This window comes from Lithobates pipiens, unplaced genomic scaffold, assembly GCF_037356315.1.
Source record: "Lithobates pipiens isolate NorthernLeopardFrog02 unplaced genomic scaffold, aLitPip1_a1.2 Scaffold_19, whole genome shotgun sequence".
Taxonomy (NCBI): domain Eukaryota; kingdom Metazoa; phylum Chordata; class Amphibia; order Anura; family Ranidae; genus Lithobates; species Lithobates pipiens.
Genome location: NW_027507764.1, coordinates 161775372 through 161791500, shown reverse-complemented (window position 1 = coordinate 161791500; position 16129 = coordinate 161775372). Strand labels below are relative to the sequence as shown.

General features: G+C 43.1%; 1 protein-coding gene across 1 annotated transcript in view; it reads left to right on the top strand.

Moving 5' to 3' along the window:
• Positions 1–9847: 9847 nt before the first annotated feature.
• SLC4A7 (solute carrier family 4 member 7) overlaps positions 9848–16129 on the top strand; it is a 141688-nt gene continuing 135406 nt past the window's right edge. Inside the window, 1 exon segment of the mRNA XM_077491450.1 lies at positions 9848–10007. Within this exon segment, the coding sequence (XP_077347576.1) occupies positions 9972–10007 (36 nt within the window). The 5' untranslated portion in view covers positions 9848–9971.

The window sequence follows — 16129 nt, the reverse complement described above, 5'->3', positions numbered from 1 at the left end:
CAGATTTACCAAGACCATATAATATGAGGTCAAACCTTAGGAGTTTAAATTTGTATGCATTCAGGCAGACCCTTGCACTACATGGTTTTTGCCAAAAACAAATGCATGCCACACTTTTCAGATATTTATTTGTAAAGAAATTTTAAACATTTTCCTCCACTTCACAATTATGTTCCACTTTGTTGGTAAATCACACAATCTTAAAGGGGTTCTGCACTCATAATAATATATTTGCCCATTCTGTTGCCTCTAGACCGTACATTTGATAATGCCACATGTTTTTTTTTTTTTTATTAATCTACCTTTTGTAATTCGTAGTTTTTTATTTTCCTCCCCTGCGGCGATGGGCGGTCTCTTGCGGGGATCAGCATCATTTCCTGCTGAAGCCCGCACTGTCTCCTGGGATCTCGTCCAAGTAATCCCAGGAGACATTGCGGCTAATGCACCCGGAATCTCGCGAGATTTAGGGTGCATTAGCCGAAATCTCGCGAGATTCCGGGTGCATTAGCCGCAATGTCTCCTGGGATTACTTGGACGAGATCCCAGGAGACAGTGCAGGCTTCAGCAGGAAATGATGCTGATCCCCGCAAGAGACCGCCCATCGCCGCAGGGGAGGAAAATAAAAAACTACGAATTACAAAAGGTAGATTAATAAAAAAAAAAAAACATGTGGCATTATCAAATGTACGGTCTAGAGGCAACAGAATGGGCAAATATATTATTATGAGTGCAGAACCCCTTTAATACATGTATTCTATGGTTTTTGTTTTTTAACATGACAACATGTGGAAAATGTCAAGGGGGGTATGCATACTTTTTTCAAGGCACTGTAACCAAATTGCATGCATTCGATATTTTATTTATTTTTTATGTCTGATTTAGAAAAAAAAACGCTTCTTGTGATTACCCCTTCCATCGTCTGTTGGAATCTATTGCGCCAAAGTTTGTGTCTGTGATGGAGCTAAAAGCTGCTGATCTACAGTAGAGATATTACAAAATTGGGCATCCTTCTCTTCTCTGCCTCCCCTCTCTCCTTCTTCTTTTTTTTTTTTTATTTTTTTTCCTCCCCCCGCTTTTGATATGTACAGGATACATAGAACAAAACTGCACCCTAATTTCCATGGGCAACACCTACATTTTTTTTTTTTTTCTTTCCATGTGCTCTTTAACACTACTGAGTATGCACAGCATATAAAACCCAGATGATGACTCCCTCAAGCAGCTGTGAAAAGAAGGGATCAGACAGCTGTAATTATAGAATAACATAAGATTAGTTGTAGAATGGGATTTAACATATTTACAGTAACTAGGAGCTGTCTCCTAAAGCAATAATTCAGGCATTGTCGCTCACCGTCTTACCAGGAACGACAATCTGGTATTATGGGGAACAGATCCGTAATTCGATAGTTTTTCCAGATGGACAGTGACTATGAATTTTAGAAAAAAATTGTCATTGTCCATAGAAATCATACAGATTTTATTCTTATTTTATAGGCAGATTAGAAACTTCTAGAAGTAGTAGTAACTTCCATTTCCTCCAGTTTTTTTAAAGTGCGTCTATAGCCAAAACTTTGTTAGAAACACGTGTTGGGCTTTACTGCTTTCCATTGGAGAGATTTTCCCTTATTTTATTCTGGGGACGATGGTTACCAGACGGGAAATAAGGGGAAAATCTGCAACCGAGAAATGGACAACAATAAAAAGCTGACAGGGGTTCTAGTTTTCCCCTATTTAACATAAGAACATTGTTCACTTCAGTCTGCCATTGCAGATCTTCCTTTTCCTGTCCGGGACAGTAAGTAGGGTGAAATCCGGAGTCCTAGACAGCAGTAAGACCAGGTTCTTGTCCTTCTCCACTCTATTCGAAACTAAAGAGTCTTGGCTGTAGGTAACTGTGCCAAGACATGGCTATAATGCCATGTTTAAACCCAAAACATTCATTAATGCTTGTGGTTTGGTTGAACTCTCAGCCACATTACTGTATCCTACATACAGTGCTAGTGGGCAGACTTGGTTGATTTACACTCACTAGCCACTTTATTAGGTACACCTGTTCAATTGCTTGGTAAGACAAATTGCTAATCGACCAATCACATGGTAGCAACTCGATGCATTTAGGTATCTAAATGTGGTGAAGATGACTTGCAAGCTCAAACCGAGCATCAGAATGGGGAAGAAAGGTATTTAAGTGATTTTGAATGTGGCATGGTTGTTGGTGCCAGACGGGCTGGTCTGAGAATTTCAAAAACTGCTAATCTACTGGGAATTTTTATGCACAACCATCTCTAGGGTTTACAGAGAGTGGTCCAAAAAAGGAAAATATCCGGCAGTTGCATGGATGAAAATGCCTTGAGGTCAGAGGAGAATGGGCAGACTGGTTCAAGATGATAGGCAACAGTAACTCAAATAACCACTTGTTACAACCAAGGTATGCAGAATACTGTCTCTGAACACACAACACATCAAACATTGAAGCAGAAGGGCTACAACAGCAGAACGCCACACCAGTTGCCACTCCTGTCAGCTCAGAACAGGAATCTGAGGCTACAATTTGCGCAGACTCACCTAAACTGGACAATAGAAGTCTGGAAAAACATTGTCTGGCCTGAGTCTTGATTTTCAGCTGCAACATTCACATGGTAGGGTCAGAACTTGCAAACAGCATGAAAGCATGGATCCATCCTGCCTTGTATCAACAGTTCAGTCTGGTGGTGGTGGTGTAATGGTGTGGGGGTCATTTTTTCTTGACACACTTTGGGCCCCTTAGTACCAATTGAGCATTGTTTAAATGCCACGACCTACCTGAGTATTGTTGCTGACCATGTCCATCCCCTTATGATCACTGTGTACCCATCTTCTGATGGCTACTTCAGGCAGCATAATGCACCATGCCACAAAGCTCTAGTCCTCTCAAACTGGTTTCTTGAACATATTATAGGCTTACCTGTAGATAAAAGTGGTGTGTAAGGGTTTACAACCACATTAAGGCAGTAGGTGGTCCAACCTGGTACTAGCAAGGTGTACCCAATAAAGTGGCCAGTGAGTGTCTATTTATAATTTTAATTATCACAGACATTGAGGCCCAGGCACTGAATTGTTAACATGTCCTTAGTCGGCAGATGCTGCATGCAGGCGTGTATTGAAGCCCACACTCAGCATCTGCATGGACGAACACCCATGAGGATGGAACATCTGCATGGGCAAACGTCCCCGAACGCACAGTCTGTGTTTTGGAACTGTGCTCCCACACAACTGTCACATTAGGACAAGTAGCTGTGTCCATGCCATCTCTGCTTCATCATAGGCTTGAATTGGCTGCCTGCATGCAGCACCTGCCAGCTAGGGACACAAACGGCCCCTTCACCATGTACAGGCCTCAGCACCCATATAAATAAGACCTTAATGTATGTAATAGATTATATCCTTCTGTAGTTGTTAGTTTTGACTACAGACTTGGCGTATGCACCAGAACAGACAAAAACAAAATGGGCATTTATCATTTTGTTTGATGTAAGCACCTCAATGCAATGGATTTGTGGTGTGCTGCAGTGCAGGTGTCAGAGGCCAGTTTGGTGCCACAATGTACTAACACACTTAACGTGCACATTAACTTCCCATGACGGTATTCCCGAGTGTGGCTTGGGGTGAATTTCCAGTACCAAAAGTGGTAACCCCGAGCCACTCGGGATCGCATCGCAGGATCCAGGCACTTACCTTTTCCCCAGGATCCTGCCATGTCTCCCTGGTGTGTGTGTGTGTGTGGGCTGTGTAAACCGCTCGCTTCATCAGTGCCGGGCTCCGTTCCCTGCGAGCGTTGTGATGCCAAGTTCAAAAAGCTAAAAATGCACAATACATACAATACACTGATCTTACAGATTACGTTACCGTATCAAATTATTTCACATCCCTTTTGTCCCTAATGCTTTGTCCAGTGCCCTGCATGCAGTTTTATATTATTATATATATATACTGTTCCTTCTGCCTGGAAACTTGAGACTGCCCATAGCAACCAAAAAGCGTCCCTTTATGTCAAAAGCAGTTTTAGACCAGCTAGAACACAGAAATAATAAAAATCGCTTGCAGAATTGAGCAATAGTGATTTGTGGGGAAATTCGTCATCAAACACTGAAAAGGAACGACGGCGACAATTCTGCAACTGAGCAAATTTCAGTGTTTTTTGATTTTTATTACATTATTGAATAAATATTTATTATTTTGTTATTTATTATATTTTATGATTTTATGTTTCAAACTTTCTTACCTGGGATGTCTACTAGTTTGGACAGATTTAAGTAAGTTATTACTAAGATTTACAGACCTACAATCTAAACTGCCAAATTTCCATGCAAATCATAGTACCGCTTTGAGCATCAAAAATCTGACATAATCATACTGCCAGGGAGGTTAATGTAATGTGTTGAAACTGGTAAGTGTTAGGTGGCCCTTGGGCATCCTGTAACCAGGCTTGTGCAACCTGTGGCCCTCCTGCTTTTGCGGAACTACAAGTCCCATGAGGCTTTGCAAGGCTGTCAGTTACAAGCATGACACCCAAAGGCAGAGACTTGACGAGACTTGTAGCTCAGCAGCAGCTAGAGAGCCACCGGTTGAGCACTATGCTCTACACACAATGATGCAAAATACTGTATGTGCTTTTAATAAATATATATATATATATATATATATATATATATATATATATATATAGATATAGATAAACTATACATTTTTTTTTTTTTTTTTTAATTCAGGGTTTGTATAGCGCCAACAGTTTGTACATTGCTTAACAAAATGAAGGCAGACCATTACAGTTGCAATACAATTTGGTACAAGAGGAATGATGGGGCCCTCCCCGTTAGAGCTTACAATCTTTTAGTTTTCCTTTTAGCACACAACTGTTGCCCTTTTGGGGGGAAAAAAAAAATTCCACTATTCCAAATCTTCTTGCAGCTCATCAGCCCTGTGTGCAAATTTTTCCACTTGCTTTAAAATCCCGGCCTCTCAGTTACTTAAATGACTAGGGAAACCACATGGATGATACATTTTTGCATTGCTCAGGGTAGTAGGCGGTGTGGGAACCTTTCTTGAGTAGAGTCCATACTGAACAGTCATCATAGAGATTGTCACTCCGTACTGTGGATGGTTTTCACCCCTCCATTCTCACATCTCTCTTCCATAGTCGGGTGCATGCTTTTATAAATCCGTATACATTTTTGTTTTTTGCTTTTTTTTTTTTTTTTTTTTTTTTTTCTTTTTTTTTTCTTGCCAAGTCTTTGTCCCTTTTTAACATATCAGGTGCTTCACACTTCAAGGGCCTGGTAATATTTTAATTCCAAGTAGATGCTGATAAGTAGAATCAGATTTTTTATTTTTTTTGCTTTTTGTATCTCTCAGGGACTTTGATGTTCAAATCGGAATTTGTAGCTCTGTCCTTTTTGGCATTCAGATTCATGTTGGAATGTGAAATGTGAGTGTTCATCTGTTACGCAAGGGGAGCAGCGTTTGGCTTTTTAGGATAGATTACCTAGAGATAGAAGTCTATAGATATATTATAAAACAATCAATTTAAGTGGACTAATATCAGTTCAAAGGGTCATTGTAATTTTTCTAACAAAGAGATATAACTACTCTTGGCTTCACACATCTATGTATACATATAACACGGCACATTGTAATGCACAGTACAATTTGCTTTGCAATTCCATCAATTTTATAATGGCTTCCAAATGCACACATGCCAAAGATGCTAACACATCTGTTCCACTCTAAAACCTCATTGCGTGTATTATGGTGCAGATTTATATATTCTTCTTCTTAGCATACTGATGTCAGGTCATTTAAAAATGGCCACTTTACAGCAGCACATCACACCATTTTTATTTTTATTTTTTTCCCTTTAAAGCAGTAGTAAGGTCCTAAAATAATAATAAAAAAAGATAGGGGGAGGCACGGGGGGGGGGGGGGGCACAGTCAGAGGGGGAGAGAGACACACAGGCTGAGAGAGGGAGGGGGGAGAGGCAGAGGGAGGGAGAGAGACACACAGGCTGGGGGGGGGGGGAGTGAGGGAGGGGGCAGAGAGAGGGGGGAGAGAGGCACAGGCAGGGCCGCCATCAGGGGGGTACAGGCATTACACATGTAAGGGGCCCGAGTGTCCCTAGGGGCCCGTTGGTCAGGGCCTGCCCCCCCCCCCCCCCAACCAGAACCGCAGCAGATAAACATCCACAAGATGTGACGATTTCACTTCCGACCGCATATATTGACCTAAACTGAAGAATTTTTTTTTTTTTTTTGTTTATAGCGCAAAAAATAAAAATATAAAAAAAACGCTGAGGTGATCAAATGCCACCAAAAGAAAGTTAGATTTGTGGGGGAAAAGGGACACACGTTTTTGTTTGGGTACAGTGTCGCATGACGGTGCAATTGTCCGTTAGAGCGACGCAGTGCCAAATTGTAAAAAGTGCTCTGGTCAGGAAAGGGGTAAAATCTTCCACGGCTGAAGTGGACCACCAGCGGGCGGGCCCTGAGAAATGTTGGGGTCGGGCTGGGGGGGGGGGGGGGCAGGCCTAAAGCTGTGGAAGGGGCCCCAAAATTTCTGATGGCTGCCCTGGGCACAGGCAGACGGGGAGAGAGAGGGGCAGAGGGAGAGAGTGAGAGAGGCACAGGCGGAGAGAGGGAGAGTGAGAGAGGCACAGGCGGAGAGAGTGAGAGAGGCACAGGCGGAGAGAGGGAGAGTGAGAGAGGGAGAGAGAGGCACAGGCGGAGAGAGGGAGAGTGAGAGAGGGAGAGAGAGGCACAGGCGGAGAGAGGGAGGGGGAGAGAGGCAGAGAGAGAGAGAGGGAGGCACAGGCGGAGAGAGGGACGGGGGGGCAGAGGCACAGGCGGAGAGAGGGAGAGAGGCACAGGCGGAGAGAGAGAGGGGGGGAGGGAGGCAGAGAGGGAGAGGGGGGTAGAGAGGGAGAGGGGGGGAGAGGCACAAGCCGAGGGGGGGGGAGAGGCACAGGCAGAGAGCGAGAGAGAGAGAGAGAGAGAGAGAGAGAGAGAGAGAGAGAGGCACAGGTGGAGAAAGGGAGGGGGGGAGAGGCACAGGCAGAGGGAGGGGGAGAGGCAGAGGGAGAGGGGCACAGGTGGAGAGAGAGGGACAGGGAGTAGGAGAGGCACAGGCGGAGAGAGGCACAGGCAGAGTGAGGGGGGAGAGGCAGAGCGAGAGTTGGGGAGGGAGAGAGGCAGGGGGAGAGGGGGAGGGAGCGAGTCGGAGGGGGAGGAGAGGGGCACAGGCAGAGGGGGGGGGGGGAGAGGGAGAGATGGGCACACTGTTCTCTTCTCACGGAATGTCTGAAATAGTTAATAATGTACATGTTTTCTCTGCACTGTGGACATTTGAGAGGCTTTGCTGAGGTTATCTTTTAAAAAAGCTTCTAACCTCAACCTCTGATAACTGCTGCTAAACTCAGTATATAAAAGCTGTTAACCTGAGGTTCACCAGCTGTCAGTTTCCAGAGTTCAGTGCCTGCAAGCAGCAAGTAACACTCCCACTAGAAATGTGAAAATAAACAAATAATGCTGCACTAGTGATAATAAATGTATCCAACCACTTAGTGTATCAATTCTCCTGTGCTAATATGAGTGCCAACATAATAACCTGTGAATATACAATGATAGAATACATTCATGTGTAATAATATAAATCCTGTGCTTGAGTGCAGTCAAATATTTAATGAAAATGTCAGAAAAAAGTTGTAACTTGTTTAGTATTCGCAAATCGTTGCTTTTTGTATCTATTCACCTCAGTGCTCCCCCATAAGAAATGCGCTCCCCTCAGAGTGACCTCACATTCAATTTTTGTCAAATTAAAGCTTTTTAGTCACCCCGGACTAACAGATCATGCGTTTCTTTTTGTTGCTCCATTGATGTACCTCCATTATGACTCTATATATGAGAGAAAAAGAGCTCCAAATAGTGCTTAGATCGTTTAAAACCAATATTCAATATATAAAAAAAGAAAAAAAAAATGGTGCACCTTTTAAATGGGAGTTCTATGCACAACTGTATACAGCGTATGTCATATAAAAGCACGATGCTGCAGCTACTTCGTACTTCTCCGTGAGAGATGCATAAACGTCATGCCAAACCAATCTGACCCTCATTGCTACATTACAGGGTCTCGTGACTCTTCAGGGGGATACATTTATTTTCGCTAGCGCAGCATTATTTGTTTTGAGTGATAACATTCATGCAACTTTTGAGAGTTAACGTTGAAGTCTATAGCCCTCAATATGCCAGAAGAAAATCTATGGTCACCCGGAAATGAGGCACCCCAGGGTGTTTGCGATGCTAAGTTATATTTGGACTTGTATTGGTTCCAAAGTCGTAGACCCACAGCAACGATTGGGGTTTTTTTTTTTTTTTTTTTTTTTGGGCTTGAGCTTGGATAGTGTGGTTGAAGGACCACATCAGGTCAGGGAGGTACAAGGGGGGTGATAGTCGCTATCAAATTTGACCCAGGGGACACTGAAATTTCTGATGTTCCACTGGGCTTGTTGTGTATATCTGCTGTACATCTGCATGAAAGTAGGCCCAAAAGTACTGCATGAACTACTTTGAAGTTGCTGCAATGTAAGTGGCACATGTGAATGGTTGGTTATCCTGGGAAACATTAAAATTTGATGTCCAAAGTCGCATAAGTGTGAATGTTGAACAAGCTGAAGTTGGAAGCGGATTGGTTACTATGCAGAGCTGCACCAGATTTTGAGTACACGTGTTTTAGTAAATCTCCTAATGTGTCCTTGTGTTGAGCCTGCATTGATCTATGCAACTCAATGAACATGGGTAGGGTATTTACTAAAGGAAAATCCACTTTGCACTATAAGTACAAAGTGCACTTGGAAGTGCAGTGGATGTAGAGCCGAGAGGGGCATGCAAGGAAAATTAAAAAACTGTTTTAACTTTCACATGATTGGATAATATCTGTAGAGCTTCCCCTCATTTCAGATCTACCCCTCATAATTACAGCGACTGCACTTCCAAGTGCACTTTGCACTTGTAGTTTACACTTGTAGTGCAAAGTGGATTTGCCTTTAGTAAATAACCCCCATGCTGTTAACGGGGTTGTAAAGCTTCATGTCTTTTCACTTTTAATGCATCCTATGCATTACGGTGAAAAAACACCTTGCACTCTCTGGAGCCCCGAATCTCAGTGGGTGCGATCCTGCATTGCTTTCCCCCAGCTCCTGTGGGCTCTTCATTGGCTGATTTGATAGCCGTATAGCCATTGGCTACCGCTGCTGTCAATCAAATCAATGACGAGGCACGCAGGGAGGGGCAAGGCTGAGTGATGCACTCGGCAGCTATGGCCACCGACTGTATCACACGGGCGCGTGCCCACAAGCTAACCCCTTTGGGGAGAGCGCTTCCCAGAGGGGGGTTAGTTCTTGCCGTGACAGCCGCAGAGGGACCCCAGAGGACCAGGATCAGGGCAACTCTGTGCAGAACGAACTGCACAGTGGAGGTAAGTATGACATAATGTTTAAAAAAAAAAAAAAACCTATACAACCCCTTTTAAGCCCTAAATCGGTCTTATCATATATAGTTACTTTTTAAAAATGGGTCACATTTACACACTTGCACAAATGACTCAGACTATAGATTCCCTTTTAAATTATAGGAAAGGCTGATTTTATTTTTTTGTAACATTCCATTTTCAGTTCTAGGAGTGTCATTTGTCATTTTAGCAGATATCTTGTCATTCCCGGCTCCTATTTTGGAATTCTCAATAGCTGAAAGCTGGCCGTAGCCCTCGAATCTTCAGTAGTGTGTGATGCAGAATGTGTGCCTGCCCTCTGCTTTCATTGGATGAAGACTCCAGTGTAACGGCACCATCATAAAGCAGTCACGTACTCTGCTTCACAGTCCTACCCGGGCTGGATTGCATTACACAACTTCACGCCAAGGACATGCTCCACACTTAGGAAACCAGCATGGATCGAAGCCGCCCTCGTAAGGATATGATCTCCGTAAGGCTTGGGCACTTTTTTTTCTTTTTTTCTTTTTCTAAAAGCTAAGAAATTGTAATTGGAAGGCATGCTTGTCCAAAGATGGAACCCTCTGCTTCTTAATGCAGTCATTACTATGTTACTTTGTAGAGTGTTATCAGAAGTAGTGCTTTTCTTTTAAAAATATGGCTTCCTTTTTTATTTTTTCCTTATTTTTTTTTTTTTTTTTTTACTTGGCGAAATTGTGTGTGTGTTTTGTATGGGGGGGGGGGGGGGTTGCTTTGACAGACGAAGAGCATTTGCGACGTATTATGTGCTGTAAGACTAGTTAAACAAGTTTTCTGCTATCCAGCTCTGTCTTGAGGCTTAACTCCCACAGCTAGAAGTGTTATTTCCCACAACTGTCATTTATTTTCAGTGGCTCTGATTGGCTGCCTTTGCTGAAAAGAACAGTTCCAGCAAATCACCATCGTTGCAGTGTAATGAAATGGTCTGTTTTCTGAATGGAGTCAGTTTTGCCGGTATTGTGTCTGTCTGTCTGGATGTTCTTCGGCGTTCTTTTCAAACTGACACAGGCAAATAAAAAGTGCAACAAAATACCCCTGATCCGCTTTAGGTTTAAGCTAAGCTGATTCTGTGCTTCAAGGTAATCAGTTTACAGCTAAACGTCTGTTTTTACAGTGCAAGATGCTGGCGACTTCCCCATTTTGATGTTTTCTTTATGCAAATGTTTAATTTGCCATGTTGGCATGTTTTTTTGATTGGTGCCAGGCTTTTTCCTACTTTTTTTTTTTTTTTTTTTTTTTTTACGGGCACATGAATTTTCGATTTTGCAGGTGGTTGTCTGGCGGTAGTGCTGTGCTTGTGTCTGGGGGAAGTCTGGTACGTGCGTCAGAAAGATAAATAAATGGAACTCGTTGGTGTTCACACAGGCCCGTTCTAAAATATTCCCTGCCTGTTTTGGAGAACAAGTGACTGTGACTTTGTATCTTGCTGCTTGATCTAACTTTGTTTTATTATTTAAGTTAAAGCAGGCCATGGACGAGTCAAAAACCGAACAAAAACTTTTGTCAATCGTAAGGTTGTGTGCTTTATTTTTCATGTGTCAGCTGCGACACGCAATTTTTATGCCTGATCTGGATATATATATTTTTTATTTCTATTTATTTTTTTAGAAAAACAAAACTAATGATGGCACGATGGTATCTATAATTTTTTTTTTTTTTGATCTATGGGCCATTTGGTTTTCGACAACTCTATGGCTGGCCTTCAGGTTCGTTCACATGGGTAGCAATAAAATGTATGCAATTAAGTCCTGGTTTTACCACCCCCCCCCCCCCCCCCCCAAGCTGTAATATCTGACAAACCGGGATTGTACACATGCTACAGCAGCGATGCCTTGGGAAAAATTCAAATCCGTCTAATAACATGCATGATCCTGAAGATCGTTTTTGTTTCAGTCATGGCCACAAAAATTTCAATGTCTTGTTTAGCGGACAGTAATGCCACGGAACATAACTCGCTCAAGTCAATGAGGCCTTGCTGCAATTGCGTGTAATGTATGTGATTGCGGCACGGTGGTACAGGCTTTTTAGAGTGAAGAGCCAACATTTTCTCCAAGTCAGTTTTGCTTTTCAGAGGGACGTGTGTGAGTGAGCCCTTTGACCTTTTGCTATGGCCCTATGGAGCCCTGCTGGAGCCATCCTTTCATGTCCATTGCTGGGAAAAGAAATACGGTACTGGTCACCTAAACATGCTTCCTGCACCAACAATCACAGGCAGCCCCAATCAAATAGAATTGCTAAGACACTCTTCTTAGTCGTCTTTTGCTTGCAAGAGCCACGCATTTGTGCGGTGATGCTTTGAATTATGGGACATGTAGCCCAGAAAAAGGGAGATCAGGTTATTGTAAATGCAGTTAGGTGACCAGAGGTTTAGGAAAGCAACACAGAAGAACCTGTAACTACATTAAAAGTGGTGTGTGTTTTTTTTTTTTTTCTCTGGACATTTTGTGCGACAATCATGTGCGGTGTTGAATTGATGCAGACAAATGTATTGGGGGTGGTGGAGGGGGGGGGGAAGACCTTTCTAGTACTACCTTTTTAAAGTGGTGGTAAATTCACATGATTTTTACATACAGGTAAGAATGGGGCTTGCCTATAGTTACAATAAATATCTCCTAAACATGCACTGTTTAGGAAATATTTACTTTAGCAGCTGCTGGTGCACACTAGGCTCTGAATGGGCTGTGCAGTCCATTCAGAACTGTGCCGCGCAGTCCATTCAGAACTGTGCCACAGCTGTAACTCATGCATGGCAGTGAACATCCTCACAACTCAGCAATTCATATGGCTGAAGCCCGCAAAACCGGAAGGAGGAACGGGTGAAGATGGAAGTGCCTACAGTGGTGACAACATGCTGCTGGAGGGCTTTGTTTTCAGGTAAGTCTCTCATAATGCGCTAGTATGCAATGCCTACTAGCACATTATTACTTAAAGAGGTTGTAAAGGCAGAAGGTTTTTTTTTGTTTTTTTTTTATCTTGATGCATTAAGATAAAAAGCCTTCTGTGTGTAGCAGCCCCCCTAATACTTACCTGAGTTTCCTCTCTGTCCAGTAATGTCCACGAGTGTCTCAGCCGTCCAAGATTTTCCCTTCTGATTGGCTGAGACACAGCCGCTGCTGTCAATCAAAGTCAGCTAGCCAAACGGGAGAGAGGTGGCGGGCCGGGTTGGGGCTCCATGTCTGAGCTGTGACTCTGCTTAGGTGCCCCCGTAGCAAGCTGCTTGCTGTGGGGGCACTGAACAGGAGGGAGGGGCCAGGAGCACAGAAGAGGGACCCGAGAAGATGAGGATCAGGGCTGCTCTGTGCAAATCCACTGCACAGAGCAGGCAAGTATAACTTGTTGGTAAAGTCTATTTTTTTTTTTTTCCCCTATAAAAATAACAATCACTTTAAGGGCCGGTTCACACTGCAGGCGCGGCGAGGCGTCTCCGACTTGCCTCGCCGCGACCTCAGCGGCGACTTGCAGAGGACTTCTGTATAGAAGTCAATGCAAGTCGCCCCCGAAGTCGCCCAGAAGTAGTACAGGAACCTTTTTTCTGAGTCGGAGCGACTCGAGTCGCTCCTCTCAGAACGGTTCCATTGTACAGAACGGGGGCGACTTGCGGGAGCGAGGCGAGGCGAGTCGTGTCGCCTCGCATCGCCCGCTGTGTGAACCGGCCCTAACTGCTCAGGGCCCAAATGTTTGTTTTTTATTTTTTTGGTGCGGTTTACTACAGCTTTAAGCTAGCCCTACTACTTCCCTTTAACACTGAACTAAAGTACTTCTCTTTTCTTCAATGGTCTGACATTTTGAGCATGCTGAGCTGCAGCCATTTTCTTTGCCCAGTGTGGGATGATGTCACTCTTGCACATGCGAAAGTTCTTCTGGTACGCAGTATCTGCGCTTGCACAGACAGGTTTATTTTACTGCAGAAAAGACCTTGCATGTTTTTGTTTTTTGTTTTTTCCCGCAATAAAGCTCCCCCTGCTTGCTAGCGGTTTTTAAAAAGAGACATTCGTTCTGCCTTAACCACTTAAGCCCTGGACCAATTTGCAGCCAAAGGACCAAGCCTCTTTTTGAGATTCGGCACTGCGTCGCTTTAACTGACAATTGCGCGGTCGTGCGACGTGGCTCCCAAACAAAATTGATGTCTTTTTCTTCCCACAAATAGAGCTTTCTTTTGGTGGTATTTGATCACCTCTGCGGTTTTTATTTTTTGCGCTATAAACAAAAATAGAGCAACAATTTTGAAAAAAATTCAATATTTTTACTTTTTGCTATAATAAATATCCCCAAAAAATGTATAAAAAAAGTTTGTTTTTTTTCCCTCCGTTTAGGCCGATACGTATTCTACATATATTTGGTTAAAAAAATCACAGTTAGCGATTATTGATTTGGTTTGCGCAAAAGTTAGTGTTTACAAAATAGGGGATAGTTTTATAGCCATTTTATTTATTTATTTATATATATATATATATATATATATATATATATATATATATATATAATTTTTTTTTTTTACTGGTTATGGCGACGATCAGCATTTATTTATTTATTTATTTATTTATTTATTTATTTTTTATGCACTGTGTTCCCTGTGTAAATTACACTGGCAGTGAAGGAGTTAACCACTAGGGGGAGAGGAGGGGTGTGTGTGTGTGTGTGTGTGTGTGTGTGTGTTTGTTTGTTTTTTTTTTTTTTTTTATTGTAGGGGGGGCGTGGCCTGGCATGTGACGTCACTGATAGTCTGTTCCCTGTTATAGGGAAAGACGATCGGTGACAGCCACAGTAGGAAGCACGGGGAGAGGTTTGTTTACACAGACCTCTCCTTGTTCTTCAGCTCTGTGACCCGATCGCGGGACACCAGGGGCGATCGGATCCGCTGGTCCCGTGGCCACGGCGGCGCACTCCCGACCCACGGCTGGGCACTTAAAGAGCTACGTACAGGTACGTGATTGTGCCCAGCCGTGCCATTCTGCCGACGTATATGTGCAAGAGGCGGTCCTTAAGCAGTTAAGGGCTAAGCATTCCTGTTTAGGCTTCTCTGGTTTAACACTGATGAGCGGAACAAAATAAATCACTTGATTCCTCCATCCACGCTAAATGGTGCGGCTGGAAGAATCTCCCCTGTTTGCATGCAGTCACTGTTGAGCTGACAATTTTACCACCTGGCTCCTTTGACTTTTGCATTGGCGTTTGTATACAGCTGTGCTCATAAGTTTACATACCCTGGCAGAATTTATGATTTCTTGCCATTTTTCAGAGCATATGACTGAAACGCATGAATAAACACAAACCTTTCTTTCACTCATGGTTAGTGTTTGGCTGAAGCCATTTATTATCAATCAACTGTGTTTACTCTTTTTAAATCCTAATGGCAACAGAAACTACCTGATAGACCCTTGCATCTTTCATCCAGTGCTGTGCTGAAGTTTCTGTATTCCGAGTCATGGGGAAAGCAAAAGAATTGTCAAAGGATCTGCCGGAAAAGATAGTTGAACTGTACAAAACAGGAAAGGGATATAAAAGATAACCAAGGAATTGAGAATGCCAATCAGCAGTGTTCAAACTCTAATCGAGAAGTGGAAAATGAGGGGTTCTATTTTAACCAAACCACGGTCAGGTAGACCAACTAAAATTTCAGCCACAACTGCCAGGAAAATAGTTTGGGATACAAAGAAAAACACACAAATATCTTCAGGTGAAATACAGGACTCTCTGAAAACGTGGTGTGGGTGTTTCAAGATGCACAATAAGGAGGCAATTGAAGAAAGATGGATTGCATGGTCGAGTCGCCAGAAGATAGCCATTACTACGCAAATGCTACAAAGTATCCCGCTTGCAATACACCAAACAGCACAGGGACAAGCCCCAACCCTCTGGCACAAAGTCATTTGGAGTGATGAGACCAAAATTGAGCTTTTTTTGGCTACAACCATAAACTCTACGTATGGAGAGGAGTCAACAAGACCTATGATGAAGGCTACAGAGGTGGATCGCTGATGTTTTGGGGATGTGTGAGCTACAAAGTCACAGGAAATTTGGTCCAAATTGATGACAAGATGAATGCAGTATGTTATCAAAAAATACTAGAGGAACATTTGCATTCATCGGCCAGGAAGCTGCGCATGGGATGTACTTTGACATTCCAACATGACAATGATCCAAAACACAAGGCCAGGTCGACCTGTCATTGGCTACAGCAGAATAAAGTGAAGGTTCTGGAGTGGCCATCTCAGTCTCCTGACATCAATATCATTGAGACACTCTGGGGAGATCTCAAACATGCAGTTCATGCAAAATAGCCCAAGAATTTACAGGAACTGGAGGCTTCTTGCCAAGAGGAATGGGCAGCTTTACCATCTGAGAAGATAAAGAGCTTCATCCACAAATACCACAAAAGACTTCAAGCTACAATTGATGTTAAAGGGGGGCAATACACGGGGTATGTAAACTTTTTTGATCAGGGTCATTTGGGTAGTTTCTGTTGCCATTATGATGGAGTAAACACAGTTGATTGATAATAAATGACTTCAGCCAAACACTAACCATGAGTGAAAAGTTTTTTGTCTTATCATTCATGTTCTCTGAAAAATGGCC